At 37.2% G+C, this 17,500-nt stretch overlaps 1 protein-coding gene and 1 long non-coding RNA gene across 3 annotated transcripts in view; both read left to right on the forward strand.

The window, feature by feature from the left end:
• LOC137630174 (uncharacterized) overlaps positions 1-1,063 on the forward strand; it is a 1,986-nt gene extending 923 nt beyond the window's left edge. The window contains exons 1-3 of the long non-coding RNA XR_011041686.1: positions 1-249; positions 468-590; positions 945-1,063. The exon at positions 1-249 is cut by the window's left edge and continues 923 nt beyond it. This is a non-coding gene — a long non-coding RNA (uncharacterized lncRNA). The remainder of the gene's footprint in view (positions 250-467; positions 591-944) is intronic.
• Positions 1,064-1,908: 845 nt separating this feature from the next.
• Positions 1,909-15,727, forward strand: LOC137630619 (uncharacterized). 2 transcript variants are annotated; one of them, XM_068362222.1, is made up of 11 exons: positions 1,909-2,031; positions 2,332-2,463; positions 3,320-3,586; positions 4,135-4,260; positions 5,076-5,276; positions 10,026-10,253; positions 10,518-10,856; positions 11,272-11,547; positions 12,594-12,770; positions 13,787-14,002; positions 14,857-15,727. In XM_068362222.1, the coding sequence occupies exons 1-11, from the start codon at positions 1,920-1,922 to the stop codon at positions 15,588-15,590; spliced, it is 2,808 nt and encodes a 935-aa protein (XP_068218323.1). In that variant the 5' UTR covers positions 1,909-1,919; the 3' UTR covers positions 15,591-15,727. The 2 variants fall into 2 exon arrangements, with proteins under 2 accessions (XP_068218323.1, XP_068218324.1); XM_068362223.1 differs by lacking the exon at positions 12,594-12,770.
• The last annotated feature ends 1,773 nt before the right edge of the window (positions 15,728-17,500 follow it).

The raw sequence follows: 17,500 nt of genomic DNA on the forward strand, positions 1-17,500 counted from the left end.
AAGCTCTTTGCTATAAAAATGTGGGAGAGTGGTTGTTAGTGTGAATCTCAGACGCTAGATGGCAACACCGGGTGGTATGCTAGACTGTTTTGAGTACATCTCGACCTACTTCGAGGGCAGCTAAGAAGTGCAAGGACAGACGGAACAAGTGCAAGAAAGCGGATGGTTTCTGCCAACTGAAAATTAGCAAATGCAAGGGAAAGGAAAAATTGAAGCTCTGCAAGGGAAAGTACTGCACCTGTTGCATAGGTAAGTGTCTCAACTGTGGAAGCTTACTATGAAAATATATTTTTTTTTTTCATTTCTTAAAACTGAAATGCTTAGAAAATATTTTTTTTTTAACTTTTAGAAAGGATAATTAGGTGATTGAAAATAGAATGAGAGAGAGAGAGAGAGAGAGAGAGAGAGAGAGAGAGAGAGACTTTTGAATCCCCAAATATTTCTTCTTTTCTCGGATCTCTTCGAAGAGTGCTGGGACAAGAAAGGTCTTTGTACTTACGAGGGTGGCAAGTGTCAAAAGAACTACGTAGCCTGTCGTGGAACGCGAATTAATAAGCTCTGCAAGGGAAAGAAGTGTCATTGTTGCATTCGTAAGTGTAAATCATTGTGCCTATTATCTTTATTTTTGATATTATTATTATTTACCAAGCTATAACCTCAGTTCAAGAGCTCTTTCAGAATTTGAACTAAATTTCAAATTAAAATATAAGTAAATTAGGTACTGAAGTTATAATATTTGATTGAATAAGTTTAGAATTAATTGAATCGTAACAAAATCATGAATAATATAGACAAGAGGATGGAATAAAATGGAAATTATTCACATTAATTGTACCATAATAAATAATATGTCCATGAAGTAACTGAAATTTTGTAACTTTTTTTTTGCAATTTTTACAAAATGTTCAATACATAATTGACAAATATACAACTCGCCTTTTCAGCGGATGCTTGTGATGGCAACGACTTCTCCTGCTCTGAGGCTGGTGGAATTTGTCAGCCTCGAGGTCGTAATTGTCAAGGAATGAAGAAGTGGAACCTTTGTAAAGGGCAAGACTGATTCACTTATCTACAACCCTAGATGAAAAAGCAGGATGCTATTTATACCTAGGGGCTACAACAGGGAAAATAACCCAGTGAGGAAAGAAAACAAGGAAAAATAAAATAATTTAAGAACAGTGTCAACATTAAAATAAATATCGCCTTTATAATATATGAAACCTTTAATAAAACAAGAGGAAGATAAATAAGATAGAATAGTGTGGCCGAGTGCACCCTCAAGCAATAGAACTCTACCCCAAGAGAGTGGAAGACCATAGTACAGAGGCTATGGCACTACCCAAGACTAGAGAACAATGGTTTGATTTTGGAGTGTCCTCCTAGAAGAGGTCTTTACCATAGCTAAAGAGTCTCTTTTACCTTTACCAAGAGTAAAGTAGCCACCGAACAATTATAGTGCAGTAGCTAACCCGTTGAGCGAGGACGAATTGTTCGGTAATATCTGTGTTGTCAGGTGTATGAGGAAAGAGGAGCTTATGCAAAGAACAGGCAAAGGGAAAATGAACCGTGACCACAGAGAAGGATCCAATGTAGTCCTGTCTGGCCAGTCAAAGAACCCAATGACTCTCTAGCAGTAATATCTCAACGGATGGCTGGTGTCCTGACCAACCTACTATCTATAAATATGGTTATGTGATACTGTTATAGTGTGATGCATATTGAGAGAGAGGGGGGATGGAGGAGGGTTAGAAGGAAGCCCTTAGATGGATAAAATTCAATTTAAACCTTAAGAATACGTTTACAAAAGTTCGAACAGTTTCATAATTAAATATACATAACATATGTATATTCAATAATGCACATGATTATACTAAAAGTCATCCCTTTCTATGACCTGCACAGCCTATAATTGCGACGAAATGAGTTACGAATGCTGGAAGAAAGGTGGAACCTGCCAAAGCAGAGGAACCCAATGCAAGGGCTTGGTAGTCTGGAAACACTGCAAAGGACCTGATTGCTTTTGTTGCATCCGTGAGTAACAATAAAGCTTCTTTTGTAGCTTGAGAATATTTCGATTTAAATGGAAGAATCTTACTTGTAGCTTGAGAATTTATTATTGAAATTCAAGAATAGTTTAATTTATCTTGAGAAAGTGTCTTTTGGAGATTTAGAATTTTTAAATGAAGGTGGTTTTCTGGAATTGTATTCTTAGGCTTATCAGAAATTTTTATCAATGCAAACCTAGGTAAAAACCCGTTAAGTTTCCAATTATCATATAGAAAAAAAAGATGATAACCATCTGCATCATTAACAATCTTATTAATTCAACAGCGCAAGATTGCAAAGCATTGGGACCCCAGGAGTGTGATCTGGCCGGAGGGGTTTGCCAGCCCAAAGAAGCTGCTTGCTCTGGGATCCGGTTCAACCAATTGTGCAAAGGAAACTATTGCAGCTGCTGCATTAGTAAGTACAAGATTATTCTAAAGTTCCTGGAAATACATTGACTGCTTTGTACCTTTGATACTAACCAGACGTTGTTGTTAACTCTCCCTCTTGTTTTATTTTTATAGTTTATATATGAAATATTTAATTCAATGTTGTTACTGTTCTCAAAATATTTCATTTTGATTGTTCATTATTTATTACTTCTCGTATAATTTTTTTTTATTCCCTTGTTTCCTTTCCTCCCTGGGCTATTTTTACCTGTTGGAGCCCTCAGGCTTATAGCATCCTGCTTTTCCAACTAGGGATGTAGCCTGGCTTGTAATAATAGTTTATACAATATGTGAAATCTTGTTACTGTTATCAAAATATTTCATTTTGATTGTTCATTACTTCTCATGTAATTCATTTATTTCCTTGTTTCCTTTCCTCAGTGGGCTATTTTTACCTGTTGGAGCCCATGGGCTAATAGCATCCTGCTTTTCCAACTAGGGATGAAACTTAACTTGTAATAATAATAATAATAATAATAATAATAATAATAATAATAATAATATAATTCCGAGAGAGAGAGAGAGAGAGGAGAGAGAGAGAGAGAGAGAGAGAGAGAGAGAGAGAGAGAGAGAGAGAGAGAGAGAGAGAGAGAGAGAGTTGGCTATGCATAAAGTAAACTGTATAAACTGCTTAGAGAAAATAAGAATTAAATCTCAGGATAGTAAAATAAAATCTATGAATTATCCTGATCTCTAACCTTAAACTGATTTATACCAATAACACAGAAGTTTAACCATTTTTATTAGCATTTCTATCTTTCAGATCACTTGTGGCTTTCAGTTGTCACGCTTCACTAAATCACCGTTTTTCTTTTTCTTTATAGCACCAACAACAGAATCCCCAGCAAGTGGAGCAACTCTTCTTCCAGAAGACATTGTTCCAGAAACATTGCCAGCTGCTGTTGCAACACCAGTATCAGAATCTCAACCTGCACCAGGTCCTCAACCTGCACCAGGGCCTCAACCTACACCAGGGCCTCAACCTGCACCAGGGCCTCAACCTGCACCAGGTCCTCAACCTGCACCAGGTCCTCAACCTGCACCAGGGCCTCAACCTGCACCAGGCCCGTCACCAACTTCACCTAACCCAAGTATGTCACTTGTATTTATTGCTTTTTTGTTGTAAATGGAGAATTTACAAATTTACAAATCATTGCCTAAACAGAGGAATTTTAAAAGTATATTTTTTGCTTAAAATCTCTTATTTCTAATTTCTGTACATTACAAATGATATGAACAATGTGTATATTTGGAATAACTCTGCGATATTTGAAAAACTTATCTTTTCACTTTGGATTTCTTGAAAAAAAAGGTAACATTTCTACACTTGAAATTATTATAAAGGTACTTATTGCACACTTCTTTCATGTTTTCTGTTATCAAGCTCTATCTATCTATTCATGTTTTTGTTTATCTGCTGTTCCACCTATCTATTTAAACAAATATTGCCCTGTTCAAAGCCATACTGCTCTTATCCTATCAATCTTTGAGTTATCTGTGTTTTTCATATCCAATTGATAACCATCGGTATCTAAATGTACTCCTGCATAAACCCACATTGCCCTTCCCCTATCAGTGTGCATTATAATTTGTGCTTAATCATCCAATTATCTATTTATCTATCTACTTCCATTTACAGGCGTAGGCTGTTCAGATTCTTCAAGATGCACAGACCGAAAAGGACAATGTCAGCGCAATGGTACCCCGTGTAGCGGACGAAAAAATTCGGCGTTATGCTCAGGTGGTGTTTGCTATTGTTGCTATCGTAAGTATCAGGTGAAAGAGATTATTCTGTGTTGCACAGAGTCTGGTTTTCAGAAGGATTCTGAAAAATTATCTTTGAATGTCCTTGTTGATCTTACCTCTTTAGTCTGGTCTTGTTAAGCTATTTTTTTTTCTAATTGTTAAACCTTAATCTTCGTCTGTTATTGTTAAACCTATCTCTTGATTTGTTATTGTTAAACCTTCTCTTCATTTGTTAATGTTAAACCTCTTTGACCTGTCAGTTTTAAATCAATCTCTTCATTCTGTCTTTGATAGACCTATCTCTTCCTTCTATTATTGTTAAACCTGTCTCTTTCCTTTAACATTATTAAGCCGATCTCTTACCTTTGTCATTGTTAGTGCTATATCTTAGCTCTGTCATTGTTGAAGCTATATCTTCTTTCAATCCTTGTTTAACATCCTTGTATTTGTTTTGTTTTCTCATCGTCTGTTTATGTTACACCTATCTCTTTATTTTGACTTTACAGAACCTGTCTTTATGGTCTTCCATTGTTAAACCTATCTATTCTCTTTGTTAAAGGTAGACCTATATCTTTTTTTTAATGGGTGGGCCTATCTATTTGCCTGTCGTTGTTAATCCTGAATCTTGTCTATGTAATCGTTACATTTGAGTTACATCGTTACATTATTTTCTTTTATTTGGTCTACATTAGTTCAAATTCCATTGATATGTACCCAAGGGAAAATGATCACCATGCAAATGACCTTAATACCTGTTCTGAGTATTTACATCTAAAGCAAAAACTTTGCAGTGATAGAGCTGTCTTTTTCACAATTTACCTTTTTTTGTTACAGCACCAAGGTCTTCACCTCCATCTCAGCCCCTTACGACACCTACAAAAGTTAAGATAACTACGGCTCCAATTCTAGTGCCAACTACACTTTCCCTCGCTGATACAGCTGTATCTTCTACGTCTGGGAATGCACCAGTTCCCCAGTCAGTTAAAAGTACCACAACGTCATCGTTAGTAAATGGATTAATAACTTCTGCAGTGGGTAAGGTATCCGAATCATATTTCGGTTGTTTCCACGGTTTAGATTAAGATGGCCTTATGCCAGGATGTGTCTCTGGCCTATGTGAGTCGTGAGTGTGGCTAGGTATGAGATGGTATAAGAAAACCTAATGGAAACATCCCTATCTGGCGATCTGCCGGACTGGAGTTCGAGATCTCAAATTCGTTAATTTCTTATTGTGTCTGCAACCTCACTGTCTTTGTGAGCTAAAGATGGGGGATTGGGGGGAGCCTATAGGTTACCTGTTGAGTCATCAGTAGCCATTACCTGGCCCTCCCTGGTCCTAGTTTGATAGAGAGGGGCCTTAGGTGCTGATCATATGGATATATGGTCAGTCTCTAAGACATTGTCACTGTCCATTGCCTCTGTCATTCATTAGTGGCCTTTGAACCTTTAAACAGAAACGACAATTCGATTTTAAATTAAATTAACTAAATTTGATTAATATAAGAGACGACAAAAATGAATGTTTCATCCTTCTGAATGAGGACGTGTGGATGAAGCAGTAAACTGTGGGAGGAAAAAAGTTTGCACTTTCTACTTAAAGAAAGACAATTTTTAACTGCACCAAATAAAGAATAATTTCAATTGAATAATAATTGATTGCTGTTTAATGTCCAGGTATTCCTTATCAATAATTTCATCTCGATCCTTAATATTTTGATATAACTTGTTATTGTTTTATTGTAAAAGTGATATTACAGTGAACCCTCGCTACTTCGCGGTTCGACAATCACGGATTCACCACTTCGCGGGGTTTTCCCATAACCCATATATATATACATATCGCGGATTTTCCGGAAAATTCGAAAATACCGCGAAATCTGAAGACAACCAAATACGATATTTTGTTACCTGTAATTCCATTAATACTGTAATTAGTAATATCTGTTCTTACTGATTGTTCATTGCATTACATATGATATATAATTCAGCACAGAAAGAAATAAAACACGAAAAGAGAATGTGATCATACGATAATTCAGTACTGTATACAGTACGTAGTAAAATTAAATCGAACATGAAACGCAAATCAGATGCAGTCATACCATATTAGAATGGTGTAAGGCTGCTGTTGGCTACTACTGTACTACAAATGTAATGGATGTGCTTCTTTTCCATGAATCTTTTGTATGTATACGTACGTAGTACTGCATCCAATAATATTGTTTGTTGCAAAAATCACATTTCGAATAAGCGTACGAGAGAGAGAGAGAGAGAGAGAGAGAGAGAGAGAGAGAGAGGCGTAAAATAGCGTACGTAAAGCTGTATTATTATTATTGTTATTATTATTATTATTGTTGTTGTTGTTAATAAAATTATTATTGTTATTATTATTATCATTATTATTATTATTATTACTGTACAGTATTATTATCATTATTTATTATTATTACGGTATTTACTTAATCTACGTACGTTCGGTATGCGCGGGGCATCTTCTATGAGTAGGTAACCTACGCATCATAGTACTGTAAGACGGGTTGTGATTGGTTCAAGCGCTGATAGATGACGAATCAGAACTCAAGTTTTGTTATCTAGCCTGTGATTGGTGTTTTGCCCGCATCTCCTACCCGCAGCATCTAAGTTCTCGCGGGGCTGGATCGTCCACTCTCTGTTACTGCGTATCGCTGAGTAGACGTTCTTAAGTGTGTGAATCTGTGCTGTGTGCGACTTTTTCAAGTTGAACTTTTTGTTACTGTAAATCCTACTGTAATGGCTCCCAAGCGTTCTGCTTCTCTTAAGGCTGGTAGTGAGCCTAAACGCCACCGAAGGATGATGACGATAGCTGAGAAGGTTACGCTTCTCGACATGTTAAAAGATGGTAGAAGTTACGCGTCCGCTGGCCGCCATTTTGGCATCAACGAATCTACTGTTCGCTATATTAAGAAGGACGAGGCGAACATTAGAAAGACGGCTGCAATCACCTTTAGCAGATCAGCGAAGCGATTCGTTACAACGCGTAATAAAACGATCGTACGCATGGAAGGTGCTTTAGCTGTGTGGATTGCCGACTGCCGGAAGAAGAACATAGCGTTGGATACGAACACCATCCAAACAAAGGCTTTGAGCTTATATGAGAATTTTGCTGCAAAGGAACCTAAAGACGACGACGGCAACCATGCTGAAGATGATGATGATGCAGATGATCCTCAACCAGGGACATCCACTGATTCCCAGCCTCAGAAACGTTTTTCCGCCAGCAAAGGATGGTTCGCGAAGTTTCAGAAACGCTTCGCCCTGAAAAGCGTTTCCCTGCATGGGGAGTCTGCTTCCGCTGACACTGCCGCTGCTGAAACTTACGTGAACCAGACGTTCAAGAATATTATCGCCGAAGGTGGATACAAACCGGAACAAGTCTTTAATATGGATGAGACCGGCTTGTTTTGGAAGAGAATGCCGTCGCGAACTTTCCTGTTCAAAGAGGAAGCCAAAGCCTCTGGCTTTAAAGCATTCAAGGATCGCGTTACCCTCGTGATGTGTGGCAATGCTGCTGGATTTTATTTATAAGTCGAAAAATCCTCGTGCTTTGAAAAATAAAAATAAGAATCTCCTTCCCGTGTACTGGATGCATAATCAAAAAGCATGGATTACGAAGATGCTGACCTCCAACTGGTTCCATCAGTATTTTATCCCGCAAGTCAGCAAATATCTCTTAGAGAAGGGCTTGCCATTCAAGATCCTTCTCCTTATGGATAACGCTGGTGGACACGCAACTGACCTGTCGCATGAGGGCATTCAGGTTGAGTTGCTGCCACCCAACACCACGTCATTAATTCAACCGATGGACCAGGGGGTTATCAGGGCGTTCAAGGCCCTCTACACGAAGAACACCTTGGCGGACCTCGTTGCGTGTGTGGATGCTGCCCAAGATGACGAGGATGAAGATTTTAACTTGAAGGCGTACTGGCGGCAGTACACCATAGCCACGTGCCTGCAGAATATTCAGAAGGCACTTCAAGAGATGAAACCTGCAACCGTGAATGCGAGCTGGAAGAAGTTGTGGCCCGATATTGTTTACGACGATAAGGGATTTACTCCGTCGGAAATCCAACACTCTGCAATACGGAAATCTGTGCAGTTGGCTGCCATAATTGGAGGTGACGGGTTTGGCGACATGACGACTGAAGACGTCGACGAGTTGTTGGACTGCCATTCCCAGCCCCTAACTGACGCAGACCTCGAAGACCTGACGAAATCGGCAAGTGAAGAAGAGAGTGATACCCAGGAAGAGACCCAAGAAAATGTCGAAGAAACGGGCTTAACATTAGAACGGCTTGCCAAGGCCTGCAACCATGCGAAGGAGTTGAAAGAAATGTTGCAAGAGTGGGACGAGGATATGGTTCGCTCGATGCAATTCTGCAACAAGATCGATGAAGACATGACTCCCTACAAAATGCTCTTGGATCGAAAAAAGAAGCAGCGGCAACAACTTCCGATCACAATGTTCTTCCAGCCTCGCAAAAAAGAGCCAGTTCCTCCTGCTAGTACGCCTTCGGAAGAAATTGAAGAAGTTTCCCAGGAAGAAGTTGAAGAGGTGTCCCAGGAAAAGACACCTCCGTCTGAAGAGACGTAAAATACTATCATTGGCTGCACAGTAGAACACATCATCAGCTTCATCATCATCATTTCTACTGTGCAGCAAATTCATCGCCATCACCATTCAAGTTTTTCTTCATCTTCTTTCGTGGTGAGTACAGTAACAATCTTTATTTTTACTTTAATATTCTTACTGTACATTCTAAAACTGTATTTGTGCCTGTTTTATAGTTTAGTACTGTACGTACTGTATGCATTAAGTTAAAGGGAAGGTTTTAAAAGTCTACATGTTGTAACCTATCATATTTTTTTTGTTTAAAATTTACATTTACGTACGTAAAACAATCTCTCTCTCTCTCTCTCTCTCTCTCTCTCTCTCTCTCTCGTAAATTGTTTTCCTGCTTTGCTACGTACAATACTGTATAAATTATATTTGTAAGGTAACATATTTTGTAAATGCTTTTACTGTAAATACTGTATGTACTGTATCATTATTTATCACTATCATCATGCGCGTTAAATGCCTTGTTTGTTCTGAGCGTGGTTGTTTACTGAGCGTACAGTACTTTATGACGCCGTCGTTTCAGGCGGCGTCATAAAGAAAAACATTTCATTTGGAAGTCCTAAGAAAAAATACGTAAACTAAAACATTGGTAATAAAAAAATCAACATACAGTACTGTATAATCAATATAATCGATGCAAAAACTAACCTATACATATATGTGAACACTAAATGAGTTTGTTTCTTCATTATGATCAGAGATGAACGTAAACAAAACATTGGTTGCCATTTTTTATCGTGCTTTTTAGGTGTTTAGGAAACGCATGATATAAAATCGCCTTTAATATTTGTGCCTGTTTTAGTTTAGGGCACTGTAGTACATGCATTAAGTGTTCTGTACATTAAAGGGTGGTTTGTTAACAGTACTACGTACAAGGGAAGGTTTTAAAAGTCCGAATATCCATGTTAAATAAATAGGTAAATATGATGTCACTACTTCGCGGATTTTCACCTATCGCGCCCGCGTCTGGAACCTATCTACCGCGATAAACGAGGGTTCACTGTATTAGTATTTTTTTGTTTAGAATATAATAAACTTTAACCTAATGCAGTCACCTTTCAGACCAATACTTACCATCTCCTCAGACCATATCATCCTTCTCACCTTAGATTTACACTTCATTCCAGCTCCAAGTTTATCTGGAACATCTTCCGTGTCTAAATCGCCGATAACGAGAGAAATTAAAAACACCACAACTTCATCCATACTTACGCCATCCATTACTCTCAATGAAACAGCATCTACAAATACACAGAATGGCTCCTTGCAGAACTCTGTTAGTAGTAGCGTGACTGGTACCTTGAGTGGGACAGCTTCTTCCTTGGTAACCAATATGTCATCTGTTCCTTCACCAGGTGAGTCAGATTTGTATTTGGCTATACTGTAAGTAAAACTGTATTTTCCATTTCCAGTCGTCTTATCCAGAGGAAATGGTCATTTAATGCTAATCACTTTAAAACTGCATTATATGACAAAAGAAAAATAAATTGTTAAGAAATTGATGTTAATAAAACTAGAGACCGAATATCAGAAAAGCCTTTAGGTTCCGCTGTCAGTATTCTTCCTTTCAAATTTGTCAAATATTCCCATGTTTTAATCAGTACCATCCATTATTCCAGACCAGATCACGTCACCTGCCTCAATTCCAGAACCAATATCAAATGTGAACATATCCAATTCAACGTTCATTCCTTCATCTTCAGTATCTTGGTCCGGTACGGATCCTACTGCAAATTCGTCAGGAGTAAATCTTTCACCATCCCAGAACAATACAACTTCCGCAATTCTTCCAGCAACAAATATTTCCACAATCTCTTCAAACACTAGTTTAGTGACAAATGGGGTAAAGGATACAACTCATTCAACGAGTATGTTAAAGACTTCTTCCAAAAGTAGTTTGGCGACTGATTTCTTCTGGGGGTCCTCAACATCATCAAGTAACACTTCAGTAGTGGCAAGTAATGATAGCGTCATATATGTTTTAGTTTAAAGGCTTTATTACCTTGACATACAAAATTATCTTAAGTTCTTGATTATAATAATTTCAAAGTTCTAATAAAATCTTGGGTGCAAATTCCAATGCATGGAATAGTTTATGTCCTGGGAGTTAAGTAATCAGATAATCCAAGTGATATTTTTCTTGGGTTAAAAAAAAAACAGCAGTGCCTTTGATTGATTGATTGATTGATTTGAGGTTTTCTGGCATCCTGACTTCTAAGGTCATTGATGCCGAACAGTTCCTTTGAATATTGATAACTTGTCACCTTATGCATTTAGGTTTTAGGTTTTAATTCTATAAACCTCTGAAACTTTTTTTTTTTCTACCGAGTACAACCAGACCAACTGCTAAATCATATTGCGTATTCTTTCCAGACCTAGAATCAACAGCTGCTGCTCTGACATCAGCATCATCAGTATTGACTGATGTTTCCACTGCGAATTTAACAGCTTTGAATTCACCAAATTCAACATTTAATCCATCAGCAACAGAGGCGTCATCATCAACACGATATTCAACAGGCTTTTCTTCACCAACAAATACACACCTACTAAACACAAGTTCAACAATCGACTTCTCAGGGAACAGCTCCATAATCGTTCCAACGACAGATGCGTTGAAGACTTCTAGCAATGCTTCTGAAGTGACAAGTAATATAAACTAGGCTGCAATACGTTGATTAAATATCTGATAAGTTGATCATGCTTAAAAATAGTAACACTAAATTCATTTCTTGAATGCCATTTTTTTTTTAATCTATGACACCAATACTCAAGCTAAATAATTCTTTTTGCAGATTTTTTGGGAGAGATAAATCACAGATTTTGGATCGATTTATAGTGATAATGAAGTTATGAATGATTTGGGGAGAATCAAGTAATTACGTTTTGACTCCTGAATAAGGAGTATTATTCTTTCTTTTTGAAAATTTCATACAGCATTTCATCAAAATCCCAATTTAAGTTTATTTTAAAATTATGGGGCATCAAAAGCACAGATTAGTATTTTATAAGCAGGAAATGTTTTTAAAATAAATGCTGCTAATTTTCCTCTATATATAATTATAAACTCAAATTCATGTTACACAATTTAGTCACCATAATACTTACAGACTAAAACAACTTGACCTCTTTCCTAGGAATACATACATCCAAATCTCTTCCTTCTGTGTCACAATCGTCAAAACCCAACAAAAATCCAACTACTCCTTCAACCAAAGTTTGACTCTATCACTCAGAAGCCAGTTCTTCAGCTAGTTTCTTAAAGGTATCCACACAACTCTTTCATCAATAATTTTTTCATAAACATCTCTAATCAGTAATTTATCATTGAGGTCGAGTAGTACAAATATCACTTTATCTATAACACATATACTATATGTAGAATTAATACAATGTGATACATATATTTTCTGTTCAATTCAAAAAAAGTTTTTATTATCTTATAAGATGAAACAATGTATCAAGACCTTTTAATTGAAGGCTAATATTAGTTTATTTAGTAATTTCAGTATAATTATGTTATCTGAATATACTGTACAGTTTTCTTCCCAGTATTTAGTTACCAAACTATTATTTTTCACAACTCATTTTTTATAAAATATTCTTTCATTTTCTGAGATAATTTCAATATCTTCTTTTATCTTCAAGTGCAGTGAGATTTTCACACAAAAAAGTAATATGTCCTTTCGTTGCAGCCTTAAATGCTTCAACTACACTGTTGATATTTGTCACATCCTCTAAGACAACCACACTATCGTCTGTTCTATCAAGTCCTATGTCAACCATTACTACAAATTCAACACAATCAAGTGCAAGAAATTCATCTACGGTTCCCTCCACGTCTCAAGAGTATCCCTACATGCCAAATTCAAGTAAATAAATTATATTTTCTCAGTAACGTTGACACTTTAGTTAGAAACCTGTTTGTCCATTCATTTTCTTAAAGGCCACTCAATCTTCTATCAACAGATTTTGTGAAATATCTTTTCATCCAAAATGTTTCAGGAATCAACAGTGATATAATTAAAGTCAATTTATTCAAATAGCGCTAGAAAATTTTCCTTTACTCTATGATATAAAGATGAGTCTTTTAAACATAAAGACCTTGGAACCCCATGAGAATCTTCTGTTTCTTTGCTGTTTTTTATGATATCTTATGGAAATGTATGTGATCGGCGTTTCCGACCAAAACAGCCCTACCTTTTCATACAAGTTGAAATTTTGAAATAACCTCGACACATGCTTCAGGAATTACATTAAATACAATTAGATTGCCACTATTCTAGTTGTGTTCCATAATTCATAGCTATTATGTAATATTAAAATATTTTTTGTTAAATATAAAGGTTTTTTAATGCTTAGAGAATCCTATTTCTCTTAGATGCTACCCACTCTACTAGGAGCTGTCGGTGTTTCTCACAAGCTTCTTCACTATCAATTAACCCAATAGTTTTGCTCTCTCTCTCTCTCTTTTTTTTTTTTTTTTTTTTACCTTGAACTGTCACTTCCACTTTGAAGCCAACTTTATCTTCTTCATGCCTCCCTCTCCTCTTCTTATTGCACCTCAATGTCATCACTCCCTACATATTCTTGATCTCTTACATTTGTTATAACTCTTCAGTTAACTTTCATCCTGTGTATCTTTCTTACTCCATATATCCACTTCTTCATTTTTATCTCATATCCTGATATACTGCAGTGTCGATCCTGACCAAATGTCTTTACAAAGTCTGGTTATAAGTTGATTCAACTTTCTTGTAAGATTTACTTATGGTTTGGTATGTGGTTCTTCATAATGGCTTATTAAATAACTTTTTCCCGTATTCCAGTCTTGAATTTTTAAAATTCTCTGAATTTAGTATAATAATGACATTTTCTTTCCTAACAGCCTTGAATTCTTCAACAACAACCCTGACGTCAACAAAATCTCCACCTGAGAAAAGCAGTTCAAGTCCCATCTTACCTACATTTATGCCAACCTTGACTGCGAGTTCCTTCTCAAGGAATACTCCAACTCACATTTCAGAAAGCACCGAGTTGACTAATGTTACAGATGGAAGCTTAGCATCCCTTTTATCAGTAAATAAATCAACACATTTAAATGGTAAGGACAAATTGGTGACGTGTGTATTGAAAAAGTTCTTATTCAAAATAGAATTCTTATAATTCTTTGATTTCAGTAATGTATTCACCTAAGAAATACAATTCAGATTTTATTTTCTCTTGTTACAGTCTTGAATTTTTTTTTTTAACTAAATTGCAAACACCAAACACTTCTCTACTTAAGGCGAAATGATTCAAGATCTAAATCATTTGTATTTATGTCAGCCTTGAATTTTAAGTTCATAATTCAGAGAGCAGTGAGGTGGCAGATGATAGAGAAACTTAACATTCCTTTTATTTACAAACGATTCAACACCATCCTCATAAAATAGGAGTGCCGAACTGATGGTATTGGTGTTTGTGAAGAATGTTTTTTTTTTTTTTTTTTTTTTAAGTAATACAAATTGAGGAAAAGATCAATAGAATAACCAAAGCCTCAAGATTTCTTCTTGAAAATTCAGTTTCTTCCATATTACAAGGATATCGATGTGCCTGTGTATATAAGAATTTGATAGTCACTCAATTATCTCGGGGAGGAGGGTGGGGGAGAGTTCAACTATGCTAGTCAAACACGATCCTAAATTTTAGTTTGATCTACCTGCACATCATAAAAATGACATTGGTTCGAAAAAAGACGTAAATCTCTTTGAAGATTCATGAACATGCTTTTTGTTGAAATGAAAATTCAGAATACTTACCCCACAACCACTGATTATATTTATATAATTGATATAGGTAACACAATATCTCTTCACGAAAACAGAAAAAACACACTACATTATTTTTCTTTTCTAAATGCACAGGCCTCCTTGTGTTAAGGAATATATTAATACAAACGAAAAAATCTTATTTCAGATCAAAACTCTTCAACAACTACTCTGTCATCAATGAACATTTCGGAACTATCAAGCTCACCAACAGAGCTATCAAGTTCACCAACAGAGCTATCAAGTTCATCAGCAGAACTATCAAGTGCACCAACAGATCTATCAAGTTCATCAACAGAACTATCAGGTTCACCAACAGAACTATCAAGTTCACCAACAGAGCCATCAAATACACCAATGGGAATATCAAGCTCACCAACAGAGCTATCAAGCACAACACAAGAGTTATCAAGTACACCAACAGAACTGTCGAGCTCACCTACAAAGTTACCAAGCTCAACAGAGCTATCAAGCTCACCGACAGAGCTATCGAGCTCATCAACAGAGCTATCAAGCTCATCAACAGAGCTATCAAGCTCATCAACAGAGCAATCTGGCTCATCAAAAGAGCTATCGAGCTCATCAACACAGCTATCAAGTTCATCAACAGAGCAATCGAACTCATCAAAAGAGCTATCGAGCTCATCAACAGAGCTATCAAGCGCCTCAACAGAGCAATCGAGCTCATCAAAAGAGTTATCGAGCTCATCAACAGAGCTATCGAGCTCATCAACAGAGCAATCAAGCTCATCAACAGAGCAATCGAGCTCATCAAAAGAGTTATCGAGCTCATCAACAGAGCAATCGAGCTCATCAACAGGGCTATCAAGCTCACCAACAGAGCTATCAAGCTCACCAACAGAGCTATCAAGCTCACCATAAGAGCTACCAAGCTCACCATGACAGCTTGATATCTCACCAACAGAGCTTTCAAGCTCATCAACAGTACTACCAAGCTTACCAACAACACTACCAAGATCACCAACAGAACTACCAAACTCACCATGAGAGCTATCAAGCTCACCAACAGGGCTACCAATCTCACCAACAGAACTACCAAGCTCACCAACAGAGTTATCAAGCTCACCTACAGAACTATCAAGCTTAGCAACATAGTTATCCAGCTCACCATGAGAGCTACCAAGCTCACCAACAGAACTACCTAGCCCACCATGTGAGCTATCAAGCTCACCAACAGGGCTACCAAGCTCACCAACAGGGCTATCAAGCTCACCAACAGAGCTATTAAGCTTAGCATGAGATCTATCAAGCCTACCAACAGACCTATCAAGCTCACCAACAGAGCCACTAAGCTCACCAACAGAGCCATCAAGCTAACCAACAAAACTTCCAAGCTCACAGAGCTATCAAGCTCACCAACTGATCTATCAAGCTCACCAACGGAACTATCAAGCTCACCAACAGAGCCACCAAGCTCACCAACAGAGCCACCAAGCTCACCAACAGAGCTACCAAGCTAACCAACAAAACTTCCAAGCTCACAGAGCTATCAAGTTCACCAACTGATCTATCAAGCTCACCAACAGAGCTACCAAGCTAACCAACAAAACTTCCAAGCTCACAGAGCTATCAAGTTCACCAACTGATCTATCAAGCTCACCAACGGAACTATCAAGCTCACCAACAGAGCTACCAAGCTAACCAACAAAACTTCCAAGCTCACAGAGCTATCAAGTTCACCAACTGATCTATCAAGCTCACCAACAGAGCTACCAAGCTAACCAACAAAACTTCCAAGCTCACAGAGCTATCAAGCTCACCAACAGAACTATCAAGCTCACCAACAGAGCTACCAAGCTAACCAACAAAACTTCCAAGCTCACAGAGCTATCAAGTTCACCAACTGATCTATCAAGCTCACCAACGGAACTATCAAGCTCACCAACAGAGCCACCAAGCTCACCAACAGAGCTACCAAGCTAACCAACAAAACTTCCAAGCTCACAGAGCTATCAAGCTCACCAACGGAACTATCAAGCTCACCAACAGAGCTACCAAGCTAACCAACAAAACTTCCAAGCTCACAGAGCTATCAAGTTCACCAACTGATCTATCAAGCTCACCAACGGAACTATCAAGCTCACCAACTGATCTATCAAGCTCACCAACGGAACTATCAAGCTCACCAACAGAGCTACCAAGCTAACCAACAAAACTTCCAAGCTCACAGAGCTATCAAGTTCACCAACTGATCTGCCAACCTTGCTAACAGATATACCAAGCTCACTAACAGAGTATCAAGCTCACCAAGTGACCTACCACGTTCATCAACAAAGCTATCAAACTCACCAACAGAACTATCAAGTTCATTAACAGAGGTACCAAGCTTCTACAAATTCTATTTTGCCAATCACGGATACATCGAATGATTCCACTTTTGTTAATGACAAACATAATAACAATAATATATTTCTAAATATTATTATATGTTGTGGAAAGTATTAGGTGTGTCAAACCAGATATACTGTATATAATTGTGGCTATAATTGTTTGAAATTTTTCAAATTTATTAGTACGTGAATTTTATATTACATTTAATGAAACCGGGGAATAATCATGGATGTTCATGTAGAAACTGATTACTTTGATGTGAAATATCTTAGTACTCTTAAACAGTGAATATTTATTCAAAATGTGAACACAAGGTTTCCTTTCTTTTTAGTGATTTTTTTCTCTCCAAAAACTATATGAAACTGTTCCAAAAATATGACCTTTGAAATCCGTCTTAAAAATTTATATTAACTTCTTACAAGAACTACAGCGCTAGATTA

This window comes from Palaemon carinicauda, chromosome 38 (genome assembly GCF_036898095.1).
Source record: "Palaemon carinicauda isolate YSFRI2023 chromosome 38, ASM3689809v2, whole genome shotgun sequence".
NCBI lineage: Eukaryota > Metazoa > Arthropoda > Malacostraca > Decapoda > Palaemonidae > Palaemon > Palaemon carinicauda.

Bases quoted from the DNA above. Each gene is read 5' to 3' on its own strand.
- LOC137630619 (XM_068362222.1), top strand. From the start codon at position 1,920: ATGAGTTACGAATGCTGGAAGAAAGGTGGAACCTGCCAAAGCAGAGGA. The intron at 3,587-4,134 runs GTATGTCACTTG...TTCCATTTACAG, and splicing joins ACCAACTTCACCTAACCCAA to GCGTAGGCTGTTCAGATTCT. The intron at 10,857-11,271 runs GTAATGATAGCG...TATTCTTTCCAG, and splicing joins TAACACTTCAGTAGTGGCAA to ACCTAGAATCAACAGCTGCT.